General features: G+C 58.8%; 1 protein-coding gene across 1 annotated transcript; it reads right to left on the bottom strand.

Moving 5' to 3' along the window:
* Positions 1-759: 759 nt before the first annotated feature.
* SMTNL2 (smoothelin like 2) lies at positions 760-20,332 on the bottom strand. The gene is given in 10 exon segments (XM_045526032.1): positions 760-1,684; positions 8,553-8,704; positions 8,924-9,041; positions 10,132-10,199; positions 10,201-10,242; positions 10,244-10,313; positions 10,886-10,961; positions 11,589-11,831; positions 12,327-12,414; positions 19,880-20,332. Coding segments are annotated over 10 exon segments (1,374 nt in total). The 5' UTR covers positions 20,270-20,332; the 3' UTR covers positions 760-1,557.
* Positions 20,333-21,311: the final 979 nt, after the last annotated feature.

A 21,311-nucleotide genomic window follows, 5' to 3' on the forward strand; every position in this document is an offset into this window, starting at 1 on the left:
AATAGGGCTCAACTTGTCAATCCTACAAGAGATGAGAGAGCTTGCAAGGGAATGGTTCCCACCATGGGAGAATCCCAGAGAGGGAGGAAGACTGCAGCCTGAACCTGCAGGCTGAACCAATGAATCCATGGGGACTACTGCTTACCCACCTGCAAGCTCTGCCATTTTCCTCCCGACATCGCAAGGATCTTCCACCTCCCAGCACAAGGGACACACATGTGAGTCCACAAAGCCACGCAGGCTTTGGTGATGAGAGCCTGTTGCATAAGATGAAGACACACACTAGCTCCTTAAAGGAAAGTTTTAGAAGTTCATGGCTTAAAATCCAACCAGATTATAAAATGAGTCTTGACTAAGAATAAGCTAATGGCTGGAGCTTTATAGAATCTCAAGATTCTTCTATTATGATAAAATCCTGCCACCAAACAGCTGTGAAAATAAACCAACGTTCCCGGATGGGTTTCCTCCAAGTGCAGGACCACCCCACAACCTGGCCCACTGTTTATCATAGATACCTTAGTCAACATCAAGGGGACAGATCTCGAGGGGAAACTTTCTCTTCACGCTCCTTCCACAACGTGGAGATGGGTGACTGACGGGCAAACTCAGGGACAGCAAATGTCATTCCCAACTTTTCGGGCAAGTAATTTAGGTATAGAAAGCAGTTAGGGTGGGAATTAAGTTAGATCATTTGTAATGTGTGCAAGGTCTCTTATTCATAGACACCACATCTCCCAAACAGATATGACAGATCCCAAGCAAAGTTCAACACATCTTTTTATGTACAAATGGGTCAACGGTACAGACGGAGTTACTTTTTATAAATATCTGCAGCAAATCCCCTAAAAGATGTGAATAAAAACTCTCTCTCAGCACAAAAGGCCTAACTTCCCCAAAAGTGTTAACTTCCCGAGAGCCTATTCTTAGCCAAACACTTGTGGGGCCTCCTGGGAAGAACAGGAGCACTTTGGGACCAAGGCGAGAGCCCTCCCACCTCCCCCAGAGAGCGGAGGTGACTCGAAGGTCATCTGTTGCCCAGGTCTTGGGAGTGATTAAACTGTTTCTTCCCAAGACTCCGGCCTTCTTTGTCAAGCTGCTGATTAAGCAGTCTCTCTGTTTCCTGGCAGCGGCCCAGAGGGAGGGAGGAAAGGGACCTACAATAGTGTGAGGAAGTAAAAAACTCTGGGTATTTTGATAAAAAACATTTGGTAATCAATGTGACCCTGTAAAGCCGACGTATCAAATTCACCAGAGGGAAAATCGTAATTTAGTGTCCCGGGATCTACAAGAGACAAGCATTTCTTTGGGAAGATCGTTACTTAGCACCAATTTCTCTCTCTCTGATAATTTTCCCTTCTCCTTCGAGCCCTTGGCTGTGATCAGCACTGTCAGAGCACAGCTCAGCAGTCACACACCGCAGAACAAACAGCTCGTTCACACCGCAAGGCAGCTCTGCTCGGGGCCATCGGACTGGGGAACGCAGGCAGCCCCGGAGTGGCCCACGACACCCCGCAGTCTCTCCCTGGGGTTGCTCTTTGGCTCTCAGGGCCGGGGGCCTCACTCAAAGCGACGCAGGTGGTTGTACAGCGACTGCACGTAGGTGAAGACGCACATGGGGTCCGGCTTGCGGCCCATCACCATCATATCCTCCACTTCGATCAGGCGCTCACAGTTCGCCAGATTCCTGGAACACAGAAGCCCCGTCAGAACGATGGCCCCAGCAGGCCTGTCACCCCTGTCCCCCAGCACAGAACTCAGCCTGGCACTGGACATTCCCAAGTGCCCACCAGCAGGGACTTCAAATGGACCTGGTAGAAGCTTCGGAGCCACCGAGTCTAAGGCAGCGTTTCCCAAACGCCCATATTCATGAGCCACTATGCAATTCATATTTTGATTTAAATAGACTTAGCTTATTTAAATTTTAGATGAAATTATATTAAAGTAAAAGAAATGTATGTCAGTAAGATATGGAAAACCACCATGAACTATAAAAATAAAGCAAAAAATTAATTTACCCATTTGCCTCCTAAAAGTGTTTTGAAATTTATCTTCTTACCATGACCCATAGTAAGGTATTTTTCATCATGAGTCGGCACACGTGCGCGAGTACACACACACACACACACACGGAAATAAAGCTTCACAGAAACACTCATCTTCACCACGACCCATATTTTCTATTTTCTCTATGATAGTTCATGCTTATTTCTCTTCTCCTCCTACATTTTAAATGCTGGTCGGGAAGCACTAAAGAGATTTTACATGGGTCATAACTGGCAGTTTAAAAAATTGCTTAAAATCATCTGGCATCCCACACAGGGAAGTGCTGGTTTAACCGTGGCTCACTGGAGTGTCCGCTGTGGCAGTTCACTGGGGCTCAGAGGGAGGCTGAAGGCGCAGCTCAGCACTGAGTCCTGAAATAGCAGCAGATGGCCCCCGGGACGCCACGGGATGCACCCCCCAGCCTACGACTCTTAGCTCACAGCATGCCTGGGTCCCCTGGGCACCAGAGGTAGCCAGCCTGATGTGATCAGGCAGAACCAAAAAGGCAAAAACGATTGCACTTGGTCCAACTGTCAGTGCCCTTCCTTCAGCAGCTGTGTGTAATTTTATCATTTCAGGGGTCCCCAGTTTTTTGTGTGTGCCTTTTTTCCATCAGTGAGTGCATGACTGTTAGAGTTCAAATCCCAGCTCCATCTCTTACTAGCTATATGACTTTGGGCAACACACTTAACTTCTCCAGGCCTCAGTTTCCCCATCTGGAATAATATCCACTGCAGAGTGATGTGAGGACTATGAGCTGATTTATGCGAATCAGTTGGAACAGCACCGGGCTCATCAAAAGAGCTCAATCAGCATTACAGGTTAGCACTGCTGCTGTGGTGGTGACCACGCCTTTGCTTTAAGAAGCAGAGCAGATCCTGGAGAAAGGAGGCCTGAACGTGAACTCTAAATAGCTGGGTTCAGATTCCCCAACAGCTTCATCTTCCTGCGCCCGTTTCTTTGGCAGAAAATCGGAATCACACCTCTGTTCCCCCTCCCAGCCGACTTGCTGGGAGGTTGTGACTCCGCCATGTGTCTATGCACCTTGCTCCTCAGAGAGCCCAGCCAGAGGGGAGACCGCAGCGAGCAAGGGGGGGCCCTCTGACCCACCCCAGAGCCTGTGAGCCAGCTCAGCGCGACTCACTCAGCACTTTCCACCAGGATGCGGCACGGGGGCAGCTCCCCGGGCTGTGTGCTCCAGAGACAAAGACTGTAACTGTTACCACCAGGCCTGCTCTGCTGTGCTGGCTGGGTGCCAGGCCTCCTATCAGAAACCAAATGTCAAGGCGAAATGGAGACATCTGTCCCGGATCCCATCTGCGCCTCCCGCTCGGGGTTGCAGCGGGTGTCCTGTAAGGGAATCCAGTGGCTTCGTGGGGTGACACCTGGGTTTGGGCCAAGGAGCAGGCACCCTCTCTCCCCAGGACAGGCCAGGGCAGGGCTCAGTGTTAGGGCAGGGGTGCAAAGGTGCTTTGTCGACAGGACAGGATGGAAAATCTGAGCTCTGTGGAGATACCAAGGACCTGAGTTCACCTTCCTGAAATATCACGTAGCATCTAGTGCCCTCCTCCTCACCTGCAGCGCAGGGAGAGCACCCTTCCTCCCTCCCCTCCTCCCTCCCAGGCCTGCTAGTCAGAGAATCCCAGGTGTGCGTGAACAGGCTCCACACGTGCCCAGGTTATCAGCACTGACAGCAGTGGCCTCGGGGGTCCCGCGTGTTAAATGAGGACAACAGTAGAACTTTCAGGACCCCTGCCTGGGGAGAGAACCCAAACCTCTCCCTACCCAAGCGTCCCCACGAGAAGCACCAGCCATCTCTCTAAAGGCCCTGCCTCGGCTTGCTCACCTCAGAGTCTATGGAAAGGGGACCTAATTTCCTCCAACGACAGTTCAAAGCCCTCTGCAGATGGCTCTGGCCATGAGAAAGTTCTTCCTGGTGTTTCTTATGCTATTTGGCCTCTTTGTACTTTCTACCTATTGGTCCCACAAGGCCATTTATCCTCAGCCTAATTTTTTCCCCCAGAAAAGAGCCCTTTACATGTTGGAAGAGAACCTTCCTATCTATGTCTTTAAATATCTCTGGTTCCTCAACCATCCGCCCAAAGGGGACCTAAGACCCACTCCTCTGAGCCAGTTCTAGTTTCTTTCTAGCCCACTTCCCAGGGGGCACTCAGAATTGCTGGCATTTTCCAGGTGTTGTCCACCCTGTGTGGAGGAGAGAAGCTAACCCCCTTTCTCCTTGTTCTAGAGGCTGCACTGCCCAGGCAGAGTCTTGGCGATCAGGGTGGCAGTCAGGATGCTAGCCCTGGCATCACCCTCCACTGCCCAGACAGCAAGCCGTGGGCAAGGCGCTGGCCTACCCACCAGGCAACCAGGGGCCTGGGCCATAGCCTGGCTGGTCCCCACCCCACTGTTTTCTTTAAGCTGAGCACACAACAGTGTGAGGGTTCCCAACCGGGGGGGTCGTAATATGCAACAGGCAGCTGCCAGCCCCTAGCTCCCTCTTTTCCTTCCTGCTACTACCTCTGCCCCTCACCCACTTCCTCCCCAGGGGAGCTCCAAATTCTCCCTCCCACAGGCAGAGAGCATCCCTGGCTTTGAGGCCATGGCACGGCCCACACCAGACCCTCAGGAGCACTTGCCTTCCACACCCCAGACTGTCCCTGCAAAGCGAGCACTCTCCCTCGGAGACACTTCAGTGCCAGCTACAGCAGTCTAGGTTCAGTGTCGCAAACCCAAAATCTGAAATGCTCCAACAAGCATTTCCTTTGAGCATCATGTCAGTGCTCAAAAAGTTTCAGATTTTGGAGCTTTTTGGAACTGGGATGCTCAACCAGTAGGTATAATGCAAATATCCCAAAATCTGAAATCCAAAACACTTCTGGTCCCAGGCATATCAGATACGGGATACTCAACCTATAATGGCAAGAGTCCTAGAAGCTGCAGAGACAGGTCAAACAAAACTCAGGAAACGGGATACGAGAAAGAAAGTGGTGACCAGCATTGACTTTTATGAAAAAGATTTAAGTCTCAAAATATTAGAGGCCCCAACTGCCTTTTAAACTTTAAAACAACTGCTTTAGTAAAAATGATATAAGTCTGTTTTAAATAATTCAAGCAACATGAAAAAGTCCAAAGGAGAAAGTCCAAATCATTTCAAACACCACCGCACAGCAAGAACCAGGGTTGACATGGGCCAGGTACCATTTTTAAAGTGGATTTGCTTGAGCCAACCTGGTTGGGACGGGGGAAAGGTTTTCTCCTACTCCCATCTGTTATGATCTTCAGCTACCACAGGCCTGGCCTGTAAGGGAGGTGGAGGAGGGGATGGGGGCCGGTTATTTTTATTTTTTTTAAGCCTGCTCTAAATGCAGACCAGGATGCCAGGGCTCGGACTACTACCTCCTGTCTGGTTTTAGACAGAGACACATGGGCACTACAAATAGCCTGGAAGCCCCTTCTGCTCTGGGGTAACCCGAGAGCAGGACACATTCCCCACAGGGCAAGGGGGGAGCCTCAGGCTGCACGTCCTGCACTCTGCAGCGGGGAGGAAGGGTGCAGGAGGGGTCAGCGGGCGCCCGCCCGGCTCAGCCCCTTCCATAAAAGGGGCTGGTCCTCCCTGGTTCCAGGCGCTGAACACCTGTCAGGCAAGGGAAGCTCGCTGTGCTGTCAACACCGAATCACTCACACAGATTAGGCCACCGGGAATCTCTGGGACCATAAATTATGGGGGGGCATGGAGGGAGGGGCAGCACACACTTTTACTCCAAAGGTCTCTGCTGTGTCTTGGTGCCTTTAAGGCACTTGCTCACGGAAGGGTCTGGAAACACCTCCTTCCTGATTCGAGGTGGACACATGGTTGGGGGACCCTGTGTCCTCCTTTCCCTTCCAAAGGTTGTGCCTTCATCGGACCCGGGCTCCTGTCATCCCGCACTGCCTGCTCCCAAAATGGCCTTTCTTAGCTCCGTCCTGCTGCCCGCGCAGCTCTGGACGGTGCTCAATGGCCCCACGTGTCCGCCTGGCGTTCACTGGTGAACAGAGGGAGTATCTGCGTTCGACACTGACAGCCGTATCCTCAGCAGGTGTCCCTGTGCTTTTTTGCCAGCTTTTCTAACCAGCCCATTGTCCAAGAAAGGAGGTGATCCAAGCTGCCGTCCTCCTCCCAGGGGCCCCCGGGCAAGCCGTCTTCCCAGCCCTCCCGCCATGTACCTAGGAGAGAATCTCATGGATGACTCATGAGGGGAGGTGCCTTCCCGGGCTCTGAGCTAGCTCTCGGCACAGGCCTGCTGTGGACGCCCCTCCCTGCCCCCTCGAGTCAGCAGAAAACCAAGAACTTATCTCAGCAGCCGCATCAAACCATCCTCCCCTCCCCTGCCAGGAGCAGGCTCAGGCCACAGGGACACAGGGCCAAGGTTTCTACCCTGCTGTTTGCTCTGGGGAGGAGGGAGGCAAGGCCTGGACCAGCCTCCACCGCTGCCCCCCAGGGTAGGAATGGAAGAAACATCTGTTTGGAGTCTAGAGTCTCCGTGAACTCAAACCTCGTGCTGGGAAAGCACGGCCTGGAATGGCTCTGGCTCCGGCTGCCAAGGGAAGCCGTGTTCCCTGAGAGCTGGGGTGCAGGGCCACTACCCCACGGCTCAGGGCGTCCCGCTCCCTGCCACAACCCAGCTCGGTCCAGGGCTGAGGGTGACCCAGGTGGCCAGGGGGTGAGCTGGCAAGCCGAGCACGGCCACACCTCTGGGCTGGGTGTTGGGGGGCCCGCAGCTGAGCCCCGACCCCGCACACTCCCGCAGCCTGAGTTCTGACAGTCACCGTGTCTGGGCTCCACGCAGCTGGGCCTCCTCCCCGGGAGCCACCCCTCCCCACCACGTGCCCTCACTCTTGGCTCCGTCTCACCAGCGTCTGGATCCAGTTGCACAATACACTCGTCCAAAGCTGTTTCTGCAATTAGGATGACAACTAATCCCGAGCAGCCAAGAAAGGGAAGGCTTTTAAAGTATACACGGAGTTCTTATGACCCCAAGGGGCTGAGAGTCCAGCGCGTCGCCCGAGACAACGTAACAGGGCTGATATGGATATTCCAAAAACGCAGGCAGAAGAGCTCAGAGCCAGAGTCTCAATGCTGCCCCCAGAGCGGGCATTGCTGCTCCAGAGAGACTTACAATACAAGCGCGGGTTCTGCGCCCACCGGCTCCAACTCCTTCCCTGGCCGGGCTCAGGGCCTGGTGCTGTGGGTGGGGGTGGAGGCTGGGGCTGGGTGGTCAGGCCCTGGGGTGAGGCCTCCTTCAACCCAACAAGCACATGAGGACCACCCCCTGGACGTGGGCCCTGACGACCCAGACAAAAGCGAAGGCTGAGCTGACAACACAAAGCACAAAGGCAGAAAGAGGACGATAAACAAGCCCTCTGGGAAAGTCAGCTCTGGCAACCGCCTTCCTTCTCTCCGACCTTCAGAGAGCTTGGCATCCCGCAGCCCCATGCACCCCTCATCTGTGCCCTGCTCCCTGCCCCGGGGGCCGTGACAGATCACGGTGATGGCTCCCGGGCCCTCTGTCTGATGGGGTTCAGCCAAAAGAGGCCCTGGCGTGAGGGCAGGAGGGGAGTGAGGTCAGAGTACTTAGCCCACAGCTCTGGCCCTGCCAGGTCCCTGCGAGCTGGCCGCATCCACTGCCCAAGCACAGCCCTATCAGACAGTCCTCCGCACACAGCTGTTTCCCCAGTTCCCGTAACTCCAGCCGAGGGCTGTGACAGCTCTGTGTTGCTATCATCCTAACGGCCCGGCTGTGTACCTCATTCCTGCCCATGGTTTTATACAGAGTTCCTTTATTAAACTCTCCTGTCCCTGACCCAAACCCTGCCACACAGAGCCCGCTCTGCCAGCTCTCCTGATGCTCTGGGCATTGCCTTTGGCCAGTAACCAAATCCCAAGCCCGCTTCCCAAATGCCTCCTGATCGCAGAGCCGCTCCCTGACCCCCTATCTTCTCCCTAGGGGTGGGACTTAAGAAGGTAGGCAATTTCACAGTAACTGCTAGAACAATATTTAAGGATGCAAAATCTTATTGGAAGCAAAAATCTACTTTTAAACGCCCCAGATATTGTCCAATTTCTTGCTGATGGGCAGCTGTGGCTCATCCAAGCAAGTGCCTCTCTGCACCAGCCCAGAGAGGACAGACACAGTGCTCTGGGGGACCCTGTCCCACTACCCCTCACATCTGGTCTGTGGCCAGTCTCCGAGACTGCACCCCAGAGACGGGCATGCAGCAAAGAAGGCAGGGCCCCCAGCAACAGAGCCCTGCTCCACCACTGAGTGCTGTGTGACCCTGGCAAGTCCCTCTCCAGGCCTCAGTCTTCCCATCTGTACAAGAGGTAGGCAGACTGGAAAGCCTCAGCTCCTTCAGCTTTGCAAAGAGCTGCCCCATACCCCACTTGCCCCGTCCCCCACCTGGGGCAGAAGTTGGGCTCTGGGACTGGGCTGGGGTTGGTAGCCAGCGGGACCTGCCATACTCACTCGGCCATGGTGAAGGCCAGCTCAAAGTTCTTCTGCCGCTGCGTGGGGCTCAGGCTGTTATAGTCGAAGGCGTCAGGGAAGAAGGAGTGCACCAGGGCGCAGAAGGCCATGCCGTCGCTCCAGCTGGAGGAGAAGTTCTGCAGGTCCACGTGCTGTGAGCAGTGAGCGGGTCAGTGTGGGGGCCTGGATACAGGATTCCTGGGCTGTCTAAGCACACGCCACAGGCAGCCATGTGCCCACTCGGAGGAGTAATTTCTCCGGCTCCTCCCTCTTCCCCCCTGCCCAGGTAGGCTCTTGCCCTAGCTGGGCGATGCGTGGTCAAGCCTCTTACGGGGGTCCCAGTAGCCAGGGGGTGGGCCCTTGGGCCTCACCTGGTAGCCCAGGGTCTTGCTGCGACACCACTCGAGCAGGATCTGCTTGATGCTGCTGGCACTGGCCACGCCAAAGCTCTGTGACCGCTTCAGCTTGGCCCGGGCCTCCCCTCTCCCCCTGTGGAGAGAGCGCAGGCCTGCTATGGGGGCCACCCTGTCTGTTGCTGTCTCCCAGCGAGGTGTCCCTGCACCCCAGGGAAGATGCCCCACCTGCTCTGCTTACCCAGGAGAGACGCTCTGTCAGCATGCAACCCCGGTGCCCCACAGAGCAGCTACACAGCCACCTCTGATGGTATCTAGCAGGACCCCTCCAGGTGCCCTGTTTATGTCCCACCCCAGCAGGCAAGGGTCCCTTGGTGATCCTGAGACAGCATGAGCCACAGGGCCCTGTGCCCTGCCCTCTGCCTGCAGCACCTTCCCCTTCCTTTCCTCCCACCCTCCTCCCGAGCCCCCTCTTCGCGGAGGGCTTCCTTCCCCAGTGGCTACTTTCTAGCCAGGAGGGATAGTGTCCTCCTCTGGGCCCCAAGGACACTCCCTAAGGGCTGAGACCAGGTTGTGTGGGGTCAGTGGGGACGCTTCCTGGGTCTGCCTCTTTCACTAGCATCGAGCAGGGACTGGCTGTGATTGGGGGTGCGGATGGGGAACGGGCTTGGGCCCCGCCCTGCACACAGCAGGCGTCAATACCACGCGCTGACAAGAGGACTGGATAAATATGTCAAGGCAGGCCATAGCCAAGGATCCCGTCTCTCACGGGGTGTGGTAGTGGGCTGGTGGGCACAGGGGTCCCGCTGTGTCACCTCTTCCTTGGGCCAGTCCAACTCCACGGCTGGGCCTCCCGGCTCTGGGCAGGAATCCCAATCCCCTCCCAGTCCCCAGTCATGCCCAGAAGCTAAACGTGCCACAGCCTACGGGAAATGCGGGTGTGAGGGCGGCGTGGGGGGCGCTGGGGGGTGCAGAAGACAGGCTGCCTCGGGAATGCAGGAGAGGAGAGGGGCTCTCACAGGCCCTGCGGCTCACAGCCCTCTTCTCCCCACAGCTGGGGCCCCTGCACCCCGAGCCTGCCCGGTGCCTTGCTCGAGACGTCTCATCTTGGCAATGGTGCCCTGGGGAACAGGACAGGACCCGGCCTTGCTCTGCTGTGCCCACCTCACCCGCCTGGGTCTGGGCCTGCTCTGGGGCTCCCAGTGGGCCGGGGCGAGCGTCCGTACTTGCCCCCCGTATCCTGCTCCCACTTCTCAAACAGCGCCTTCCGGGCCTGCGCCCCCGAGGTGCGGGGGCAGCGTCTGCGACCTCACCAGCTCCCTGCGACGCTCCCCCCGGGCGATGGACCTGAGTCGTGGCTGGTGGCTGCGGGGACGCGGGCGACTGGGGAGGCGTCACCAGCGGTGGGCTGAGGAGAGAACCCCCCAGTCAGGAACACGGAGCCGGCCGTCACTGGCTCACGGGGCCCCAGGTGCTGGGTGCAGTCAAAGAAGCCGCCCCGCTTGCTCCAGTCCCCAGCTGGCTTGGCAGGTTTTCCAAAGTGAGCTGTCTTGGCAGCAGGCCCAACTCGAGGGACAGCGAGCCCCCTCCCTGGACATAATCACCCCTTGGCAGGGATGGAGGAAGAGAACGTGGAAGCTCCTCCTGTCCTCCTTCCTCCCATGGGGGCTGAGACACTCCCTCCAATCTTTCGACTCACTTGCTTTGAAGGGGCCACAGAGAAACCAGTCTGCAGCCGTATTCCTCCAAATGCAACTCCCCACCAAGCCCCGAGGCCTCATTTCTGCTGCCCAGACCCTCCCGGTGGCCCTGCTGCCCGAGCGCTCCGGAGGCCCGGCCCACCATGGAGGCAGCAACCCGAGGAGGGTGCCCACCCTGGTCAGCATGGGGAGCACCCGCAGGTGGCCTGGGTGGCCTGGGCCCAAGGTTGAGAGGCCCCTGGGGAACAATGATCCCAATGGGAAAGTGGCCCTGACTCACCTGTCACTGCGTTTGCTTGCTGCCACCGCCCCAAAGCCAGAGCTCGACAAAGACCCCGTGAAAGGGGAATTCTTCTCTGCAGGACGAAGGCAGGGAGAGAAATAACAAGCCCTGGCCTCAGGGAGGGGCCAGCCCCAGCCTCCCTCCCTCCCTCCGGCCGGGCCCCTTCACCCAGCATCACTGCCCGGGCAAGCGAGGGCCCCTGGGCTGAGCCGGCCCTGCCCCAGCAAGCAGTGGGGAGAGAGGAGGACAGGAGCAGAGCAACGACATGGGGAAGTCTTTTAAACTGTCCCCACCTGCTCCCAGAGCAGAGCCCGGGGCCTCCCATGCTGGGTACCCAGCCAACGCTGTTCCCACACCCTCCTTATGGAAGCCCATGCAGCTTGTCCCAGGCCCAAGTCAGGCCTGGGGGTCCTGGGGAGGGGACTGTGCCAAATGTGCAGGGCAAGAGGCCACCTTCCAACCATGGCCTCAGCCTGCATTAAAAGCCACAGTTGCCCCCCACGGGGATGACTCTGTTTCTCGTGACCTCTGGAGAGGATTCCGGCAGGGCTGGGTGGAGGGAAGGGGTTGCAGTGACAGGCAGAGGCGGGAGGGGCTTGGCCCGGGGTTCTTCAGGTCTCCTGCCAACTCCCCCAGCCCCTGCCCTCCCTCTCCCACTCGGAGGTGGGGTCTTGCCCTCAGGCCACTCTCCAGCTCATACCGCTGGGACTGGGGGTCCAGGGTGTGGGGACCTCACTGGGGCTTGGGGTGAGGCCCCCCAGGATGGCAGCAGATGTGGGCGATAGAGCTGCAGCTGAGGTCTCCCCAGAGAACCTCTCAGAGACTCGGGTGACAGCTGTGACGGGCTGGTGGGGAAGCCGCAAGGAGAGGCTCACAGGGCGAGGCTTGGGGGGCTCCGGTGCTGGGAAGGTGTGGGCAACCTCAGGGGGTCCATCACCGGGACCTGGAACACATGACCAGCAGGGTTAGGGGGTGAGTTGTGGCAGCCAAGGAACCTCAGACCTCCCAGGAGGGCTGCAGCCTCCCTGAATCCTCCTCCCACCTCCTCCAGGAAGGCCCCCCGACCTCCCCTACCACGGATGTCTTGCTGCTCCAACCAGAGTTGATTCTTCCCAACTTCTCCTCGTAGCCAGCCCAATAAATACCAGTTGGCTTGTCCGTCCACTCTCTGTCCTAGTCAATGCTTAGACAAATTCTTCAGCCTCTATTTACTTTCCTCCAGAAACAGAGAGGCTCACTACCTTCTGAGACAGCCCATTTCTCTCTGTATGTAAAAAGTTCTGCTTCACCCTGAATCAGCTGCTTTCCTGGCAGCCTCTCTACCTGCTGGGGTTCAGGCTCAAGTCCCCCCCAGCCAAGGAATGGCCTGGCACAGATGCACGGCCGAGGCCTTGACCCAAAACCTACCAGTCACCCCTCCTCTGCCCTCAGCCCCTACCTGCCCCCGGCTGGTGCCCATTCTCGATGACACACGAGTTTGAGCTCCTTCTCATCTCCAACTCACTGGCTTCGTCATGATCCACGCTCTGCAGAGACACAAACAGCACCGAGAGCCCATCAGCTAGGGCCAGTTGTCCACCCAAAGCCCCTCCTGGAGTTTGGTGGCAAACATCAGTGATGTTGAGAGAAAAGAGCCCCCAGCAGGTACAGTGATTTGCCAAGCCACACAGCAAGCTGGGATGGAGCCACCCAACCACTGAGCCCCCAAGATCCTGAGAGGTGAACACCCCTACTGGGCTCATCCCAGGGCACCAAAAAGTCGAGGACAAAGGTCAAGACTGAGGGTTCGGAAGTTCAACCGGCTGGGCCACCCCTTCCCCTAGGCTGGACCAGGTGAGCAGGGTTGAGAGAGCCCGGCCCCCTGCCCCTCCCAGCTGGGCCAGGCCAACGTGGCTATCTGTGGAGGAGACACACGGTCCTTCTGGGCCAAGATGGGCAGCGGAGCCCCCTCACGCTGAGGCCTTTTCACTGGCTGCAGGGACACAAGACCGACCCAGCTGTGCAGAATGCAAGGGCCTGACTGGCTCCACGCGACCTCCCCATCCCTGCAGGGCAGCAGCAGTGGGTGGGGCAGAGAGCCAGTCAGGGGCCTGGGAGCCTGGCTGTGCTGCCACCCCACTGCATGACCTGGGCCACAGCATGCCCTCTCTGGGTCTCAGTTGTCCTGTCTGAGAAGTGGGAGCAGGCTGTGCAAGTACCACGTGGCATCTACAGAACGCCAGGCCCTTTTTCCAGGCACACCACTTCCACCAACTTGCTCTGTCCTCCCAAGGTGGGCACTGCCAGCCCCATGTGACAGGTAGGCTGAGGGCTCAGAGAGGATGGCACTGCCTGAGGTCACTCAAGGAAAACAGCTGGGACGTGTGGCAGGAGGGAAGCTCTCCTCAGCCTTGGCCCTGCCCTCCTCCCAGTAAGGGGCTGTGGGGGGGCTGAGCATGTCCATGGGGCTGGTGGCCGTGCCACTCCCCAGATGCCTGCAGGCTGCCACCCTGGTCTACAAGGTTCCCAGATGAAAACATCACGTCCCTGTCCCCAGATGGCTCAGCTCCTCTTGCAACCAGTGCAGGAGGTGCCCACCCTGCCTTTGGGGAATCGGTCTGGCAGAGGAGCCGGGCTCACGATCAGACGGGGCTGAGCCACCATGGAGAGGCCTAGGATAGACGTCATCCAGCCCGACGGGGCACGGAGGGCTCCCCAGAGCCAGGGGTGCCTGAGCCAAGTCCTCAGTGAGCCAGCTGGGCTAAGAGGGGAGTCTGTGCGCAGATGAGCGATTAATGTCTGCAAAAGCAGAGAGACATCAAGGCACAGGCATTCTGATCGCACACGACCAGAACGTGGGCAGCCAGAGAGGCACCCTGCAGCCCGAGCTGCCTGCCCCAAGCACTTGGACTCCACACCCTAGACGGGAGCCCAAGGTCATCAGCTCTGTCTTTCAGGAACATCCTCCGAAGCCAGTGAGAGAGCAGCACAGAAGGGGAGACCAGAAGGCAAGCCCCCCCACTAGTCCCTGGGAGAGGGGGCACCGGGCGGGCCAAGGGCAAGAGGGACTTGGAGCTTTTGGAAGAAAGGGATCGGCAGGGAGAGAGAGTGGACGGGGAGGGAGGAAGGATGCCAAGCCTCTTCCAGGCCCAGGCTTGGGGTCTGAGCGACTGGGGGGTCGTTGGTGGGTCAGAGGCAGGTCTGGGAGGAAACAAGGATTTCCATTGTGGACACTGAGTACAAGGGGGCCTGGAACATCAGGGAACTGAGAAGGTAGCTGGATATTTAAGGCTGAAGTTTAAGAGAAAGGAAGGGTAAGTGATGGAAAACAGGAGTTGTGGCGCCCAAAGGGCCCCTAGAAGCCCTGGAGGGGAAGAGCCAGCCTGGGGCCCGGGGGCCTGGGATGAGGCACCAGTCTCAGGGAGCAGAGGAGCCACGGAGGAGAGGGGGAAGGAGCAGCCAGCCAGAGAGGTGGGAAGAGACCCAAGAGAGTGCCGAGAAAGCCAGGAGAAGGCAGGTGCGTCCCAGGGCGGCCTGAGGCCAAGGAAAAGAAGGTTGGGATGAGATGGAACAAGCGTCCATCTGGTTTCACAAAAAAGAGGTCACCCGTGATCAGAAGCCTGGGGGATGGGCTGGGGGAGCAGTCAGAGAGAAATGAAGACAACACAGTAACTTCAGCCACAGGCGGGCTGCGGAAAGGGGTCTGAGGGGTTTGTCCAGATGGAAGAGGCAAGACCACATTTATAGGCTGAGAGAAAGGTGAGGGGGCCGTCTGCAGGGTGGGGTCCCTGGCGAGTGAGAGAGGACAGGACCCAGAGCAGGGGGAGAGTCTGGCCTTGGACTCAACTGCTGATTTAGGAGGAAAGAGCAGGAGAGGCCAGGCCCACTCGCAGGGACGCCGGAGAAGGGTGTGCAGAGCCATCAGGGGCAGAACCAGCCAGTCCAGCTGGAATCCCAGCCCCCACTGAAACCAGGGCACTGGGCTTGGGGGTCTCCATGTCCCCCCACCCACCCCACTCTGGTCTGACAGGTTCCACAGGTCTAGGCAGGGGCCTGGAGGGACAGGCTGATGGTGAAACCATTTTCCCAGGAATGTGTATCTATGGGGGGAGGGGGGACCCCATATGCCTGTCCCTGCACGTTGCAGGGCCCCCACCCTCTGTGACGTCCCAAGGGACCAGAGGCCACAACCAGCACCCAACTGGAGGCAGGTTCTGCACCTGCTGGATTCCTGCTGAGGGGTCTCCAGCAAAGGGAGAAGGGAAGGGGCTTTGCTAAGGCAGCTGGGAGGCTGAGCCTGGACCCCCAGTTTCCCTGCCCCTCATCTCCCAGTCATTCCCCACCTGGGGAGAGCGCTCTGCCCCCGTACCTCAGCTGAAAGAGTAAGGGGCTATTCTGAGACCACCCTCCAACCCACCACCACACAGATGGGGAAACCAAGCCAAGAATGGGGTGGGAGTGCCCCTAAACCTATGCCATGCCAAAAGGTAGAGGCGAGTCAAGCTTTGGGACTCGGGTCCATGAAGCACCCCCACTTGCAGAGGGCAGAGAGGACAACCCAAGACAAACCTGTCTTCTAGGACCTGGGTCAGGGTGAGCCCTGGCCCCGCTGGGCCTTTCCCAGCTACATAAGGCTGTGGAAAAGGGGTGAGCCTGGGGTAACCCCCGCAGCAGGACCATCACAGAACCCAGAGCTCCTGAACCAAAGGGCTGGGCTGGGCCGGGCTGGAGCAAGCTGTTCTCCCAGGGCCCAGGCCCCAGGCCCACCCGTGGGGGCCTCCAGCACACTCCCCAGTGGGCTGCTGTATTCTTTTGGTGGGGGTAGCCTGCCCCAGCCATGGCGAAGGGAACCAGGGAGGGGACTCTGTGTGCTGGGGCTGGGGCAGAAATCGCTGGAGAGTCCTGGGACTGGGGACAGTCCCATTTTCCCAGGAATGTGTATCTATGGGGGGAGGGGGGACCCCATATGCCTGTCCCTGCACGTTGCAGGGCCCCCACCCTCTGTGACGTCCCAAGGGACCAGAGGCCACAACCAGCACCCAACTGGAGGCAGGTTCTGCACCTGCTGGATTCCTGCTGAGGGGTCTCCAGCAAAGGGAGAAGGGAAGGGGCTTTGCTAAGGCAGCTGGGAGGCTGAGCCTGGACCCCCAGTTTCCCTGCCCCTCATCTCCCAGTCATTCCCCACCTGGGGAGAGCGGGTCCTGCTGAGCTGGCCTGATACCCCTGAGATTCCCCACCTGGACCTTGGCTTTAAGAAGGGGGAGGTGCCCCGTGAGGGAGCCCAGGCGGGGGCTGTGTGGAGGGGATGGGGGCTGGGTGTGATGGAATAAGTCTGATTTCAGGGACTCCTGTAAATGAGACTCTCTTACTGGGAAGTTTTTAAACATTTTGCGGGGGGCACTGAATATTTCAGGCCTTCTTGGCGCTGCCTGACCCAGGCGGGCTCACACGCGGAGACAACCCACCCAGGGCCAGCACCCCCATCCTGAGACGCCTAACCCCGCTGCCCCGGCCTCCTCCACTCACACACCACCATTTTAAAGGACTGGATCCAAACCTCTCCCTAAAGCATTTACGGCTCTTATCACACAGTGTGTCTGGGAAAGGAAGGCAGATAAGGCAAGTCTGGTTTCTTTCACGGTCAGGCCTTCGACACCACACTCCTGGCAGCTGCTCCTGAGAGATCCCACCGCCTCAGCCATGGGGGCCCAGTGGCTCCAGCTTAGCTGATGATGACATTTCCAGGGAACAACTCTGGCCCGGCCTGCTGGGGCCTGGGCCTGGCCTCAGGCTGCCGCCATCCACCCTGGGGCCCCAGCTGGCTCCTGGCTTTCTCCTCCCAGCCAGACAACAGCAGAGGCCCCGGGACACTTTTGTTAGCCAGATTCCCCCCAGCCCACTCCACCAATCCCCCTCGGGTTAGATACAAGGAAACCAAGGTCCTGCTGGGAGGAGACGCCTCCAGGGCCTCACAGCAAAAGCTCCAAAAGCACATCCTGTCTGCTCCAGCAGCTCGGGCCTCCTGTAGGGAGTCCCCCCTGATTACTGCCCCTGTACTGCCCTGTCCCCCTTCCTCCTCCCCGAAGCTTCCCTAAACATTTCCCTGTCATCCCGGGTCCACGTTCCATGCTGCAGCAAGGCCAAGGTTTGTGCACTTGGAAGCTGATTACTTGATCAACCCTTTCTGCGTTGAGTTCAAGGCACATTTACATGATAAGAACAATTCACCTCCAACCCCTTCAGTCCCCAGTTTGAAAGCAGATGGGTCTCTAAACCTCACTGCTTGTTTACAGAGGGGTGGCAGGACACCAGCCTCTGCAATGCCTGACCACACACCAAGCAGGTGCACAGCCACCACCAGCTAGCTCTGCAGGCGGAATGAGACCCTCACCCCCAGACCTCCACCACAAAGACACAGAGTATGACAGGCCAGACGACCCTGCAGCCCAGCGTCCTCCTGTTACTCCCTGTCCATGCTCCAGTCTTGTCCCAGAGCCCTGGTTCCTTGTTTGTAACCAAGAACCTAATCACACACTGCTGGTCACAGGATATGAGCAGGATGTAGGGATGGCTCCTCACAGCCCCCCACTCCCCGAAACTGGCCTGGAGCCCGTGTCAGCACTCCTGGGGGTGGAGGGAATGGCAAAAGAAGTGGGGACCAGGGCTTCTGGGGTCAGGTGGGGACAGTTGCCTCAGGCTCAGGGAGCCAGGGCTCAAGGGGTGCGGACCCAGTGACCCAGCAGGGGACACCCACAGTGCTCCGCTACACTTGCTGCTCACGGCCCCCCCTCAAGCCTCTCTGAAGTTCACAGCCTGCTCCCCAACAGGATCTCCATCCTCAGTCCCCAACAGGCTGAAGCATCCCTGCTGACCCTGCCCTCTTAGAAAAGAGCTCCCCTCTCTGGATTTCTAAGAGTGGGCTCTCCGGGTCCTCCTCGCCCCCTGGCAGCTCCCAGGCCTGGTTTTTTTTTCTTTGGTCTCATTTTCCTCTGCCCAGATAGCTCCCTCACTTCCAGCCTCCACCACTCTCTGGAGCACCACATCCAAGAGTCTACCTGTTCTGGGACAGCCGCCCCTGCATGTCCCACAGCCCCCTCACATTCAATGCCACTCAAACAGAATATCCGTCCAGATCTGTGACCCAGTAGTCCCCCAAGGCAGGGCTCCCTCCCTGTCTCCCTCCAAGTAGCTAGAGACCACCCTGCCTGCTGGTTCCCCCTTCAAAACCCCTGTCCAAAGCAGCCCCATCTACACACCACTGCCTAGCTCTGACCTTTTCTTTCTCCTTGGACCATCACAATGAAGTTACCCATCTCCAACCACCCTCCAACCCGCCATCCATCCCTAAGAGAGCTTGGCACCCACCACCACCCCCATAACCCAGAGGACTAGCTTGGCACCGATGAATAATGGCCAATTCCCATTGGAAAAAAGTCATGACTGGAGAGAATCCTCTCATATGTACATGTACACATCTACATGCACATATGACGCTGAGATTTTTTTTTTTTTTCTTAAAACTTGGAGAGCTGCTTCCATGAGCAGCCAAATAGCAAGGCATGTTAAAACCTCAGAAACTGATGACACAGTTTATCAGGCACATATGAGCTCACAGTGGTGACTTTATACCATGGAAATGTAGAGTATCATGCTCATAGGACAGACTTAAGTGTATCCATATTTCTAAACAGAGCACAGAGACACCCGTGGGTTCTGCCAACAGGAAAAGTTTAAGAACCTCTCCCCCGCTGGACAAAGCCCAGCTCCTCTGCCCAGCATGCTGGGGGCTTTCAAAACTCACCCCTCCACTCTCATACTTAAGGTGCCACTCATCTGGCCAATGAGTACTTGTAGCCCCTACCCACCCCCATTCGCACTAGGAGCAGCAAGCCATGGGCCTTCAGTACAAAACCTTCCTGGGATACCCACTGGGAAGGGACTACTGTGTTTGGAGCACAATATCTCCAGCTGTCTGAACTGCTGGTACTGCTTGACCTGTGGCCATCTCCCACGCTGGCTGGGACCTCCAGGGACAAGGCCTAATAAGATCCCCTCCTCCTGGCCCCCTGAGGTGCAGCCCAGCCCGCAGCAGACCTGAGTGCCCGATGGATTGAACCAAGGAGGGCCAGCGGGTGCAGACCACTCAGACCCAGAGCCTGGAAACCCAACCCCAGAGAACATGCCTCGTAGGATGGAAAATCCCACCTAAGGGCCACTGCACACACCATGGAAACATCCTAACCCAGACCTGCCGCTCCGGGAGGCCCATGCTCAAGGTAGTGACTGGTCCACGCAGGCCTCCACCCCACCCCCATGTGGTGTGGGCCTCTGGCCATTCACTGACCCCAGGAATCTAGACACCCCTCAAGGCCAGTCCTCTCTCCCTTCATGGTAAAGGATTTGCCCCCTGCAAAGCAGGGCTCCCAAACACGGCTGCTGGGCTGCGCCCCAACCGGATTGTGTCCCCTTCCACCCCCTACCCCCCAGGGGCTTGAGTTCTCCATCTGGGTTAATCAATAACTGGAGCCGTCAGGCCTCAGTGAAGCAGCAAGGCAGGGGGGCGTGATCGGAGGTGGAGGGGTGCAGGTAGGGGGTGCTGACCATTCCAACACGCCCAGCGTGGCCCCAGGCAGTGGACGGTCAGGGCCCCGTACGATCCATACCTGGGCGCCGAAGCCCTAGGTGTCATGGGACAGAAGGGAGAGGAAAACAGAACTCTGGGCAAACAGGGCCCGGCTCCAAAAAAGGGAGGGGGCCGAGACAGGTGCAGCCAGCAGGCTAAGGAGTGCTTCTCCTCCTCCTGCCCTCTCCAACTCTGGAGTGGTGGCGAGACTCTGGTCACCTAGTCCCAGCGGCCGGCGAAGGCACAGCCCCCTACCCAGCAGACGCGCACGGGCGCACGCAGTCTGGGCGAAGGGGCGGCACCAAGGCGCGGGGCCCCACTCCCCGGCGCATGCGCACATGCACCCATGCCAGTGCATGGTGCCAGTGCACAGCGCTCCCCCGGCTCACCTGGCCGCGGCCCGACAGCGAGAAGGTGGCGTGGCTGGCGAAGCGTGCGGTGCCCAGGCGGGGCGCGCGGTCCGGAACCCCGGGCGCAGGCGGGGGGCTGGGCGTGCCGGGCGCGGGGGACAGCCCGCTCGCCAAGCCCAGCGCCTCCACCTGGCGCGTCAGGCGCTCGAGCTGCGCCTGCAGCCGCTGGTTGTCGCGCTGCAGCTCGGCCACGGTGCGCGCCAACGGGCCGGCCAGGCGCAGCGCCTCGGCCACGCGCCGCTCCACGCCGCGCTGCAGCCCCTGCATGTCCTCGTGCAGGGCGCGCACTGCGCCCTCCAGCGCCGCCTCATAGCGGCCCAGCGCCTCGCGCACAGAGCGCGCCTCCTCGGCGTCGGGGGCTGGCTCCATGGCCCAGCAGGACGCACAGGTCTGAGAGCGGCCGGGGAGAGGAGAGGATCCGAGCTCTGCAGCTCGGTGCCGCGACTGGCCGCCCGGGGTTGGCTTCGCCCGAGGGGCGGCCGGAGGGGCGGGTTCGGGGCGGGGCGGGCCCCGCGAGTCCGGGGACTGGACGCCTGCGGGGGGCGGGGCCTCGGGGGCGGGGCCGGCTCGGGGACACCCCCGCCGCTGGGAGACCGAGGGACCGTGCGGGATGGAGGCCCGGAGGAAGGGTTTACCAGGTCTCGCTTCTCCCTGGCGTGCGGAGCCGCGGGGGAAGTGCCGTGTCGGAGCACCCCCCTAACAGCGGAGGAGCTGCGTGCGACCTGGGGGAGGGACTGTGGGCCCACCGGAAGACGGCTCTGGCCCCCAAGTGGCCTTTACTGTGGAGACCACAGCCAAGGGTTAGGCATCCCCTCGGGGCTTTCATCCGCAGGGGCCAGGTTCTGCTGGGGGCAGAGCCTCCCCCCGGCTCAGAGAGACCTGAGAGCAGCTGCAGCAGCGCCCAGCACTGCCGGCCTGACCCACAGTGCCCGCCCTACGGCCCTCACATGCGCATGCTCACCTGCGGGACCTCCGGCCGGAATTTCTTGCAGCTGTTATAAGACCTCAGGGAGGAGACAGGTGGTGAGGTCCTCTCCCTGTCTCTGCAATTATGCGCCGTCCCCTCCCAGCCCTACTCTGTGTAGCAAGATCGTTGTGCCCTTCCCACCAGTGGTCAGTAGGGACTCCGAGCTTACCAAGGGACCCCTGCTAGGGGATCCTGGAGAGGCTGAGGGCAGACAGGGAAGAAAGGGTGTGCTTAGGGCTCAGTCTCCAAATCCTGGGATGGGTGGCTTTGGGGCAGTCGCCCACCAGCCCCATGAGAGTCTCACTCACTGGCCTCTGCTCGCAGGCCAGGGCTCCCACCTCTATTCCCTCTCAAGGCTCCTTCATGCCTGAACCCAGATGGTTCCCCCTTCCAGACCACACCCCCCCGAACCATCGCAAGAACAGGGAAGAGTGGAAACAGGTG

This window comes from Lemur catta, chromosome 15, assembly GCF_020740605.2.
Source record: "Lemur catta isolate mLemCat1 chromosome 15, mLemCat1.pri, whole genome shotgun sequence".
NCBI lineage: Eukaryota > Metazoa > Chordata > Mammalia > Primates > Lemuridae > Lemur > Lemur catta.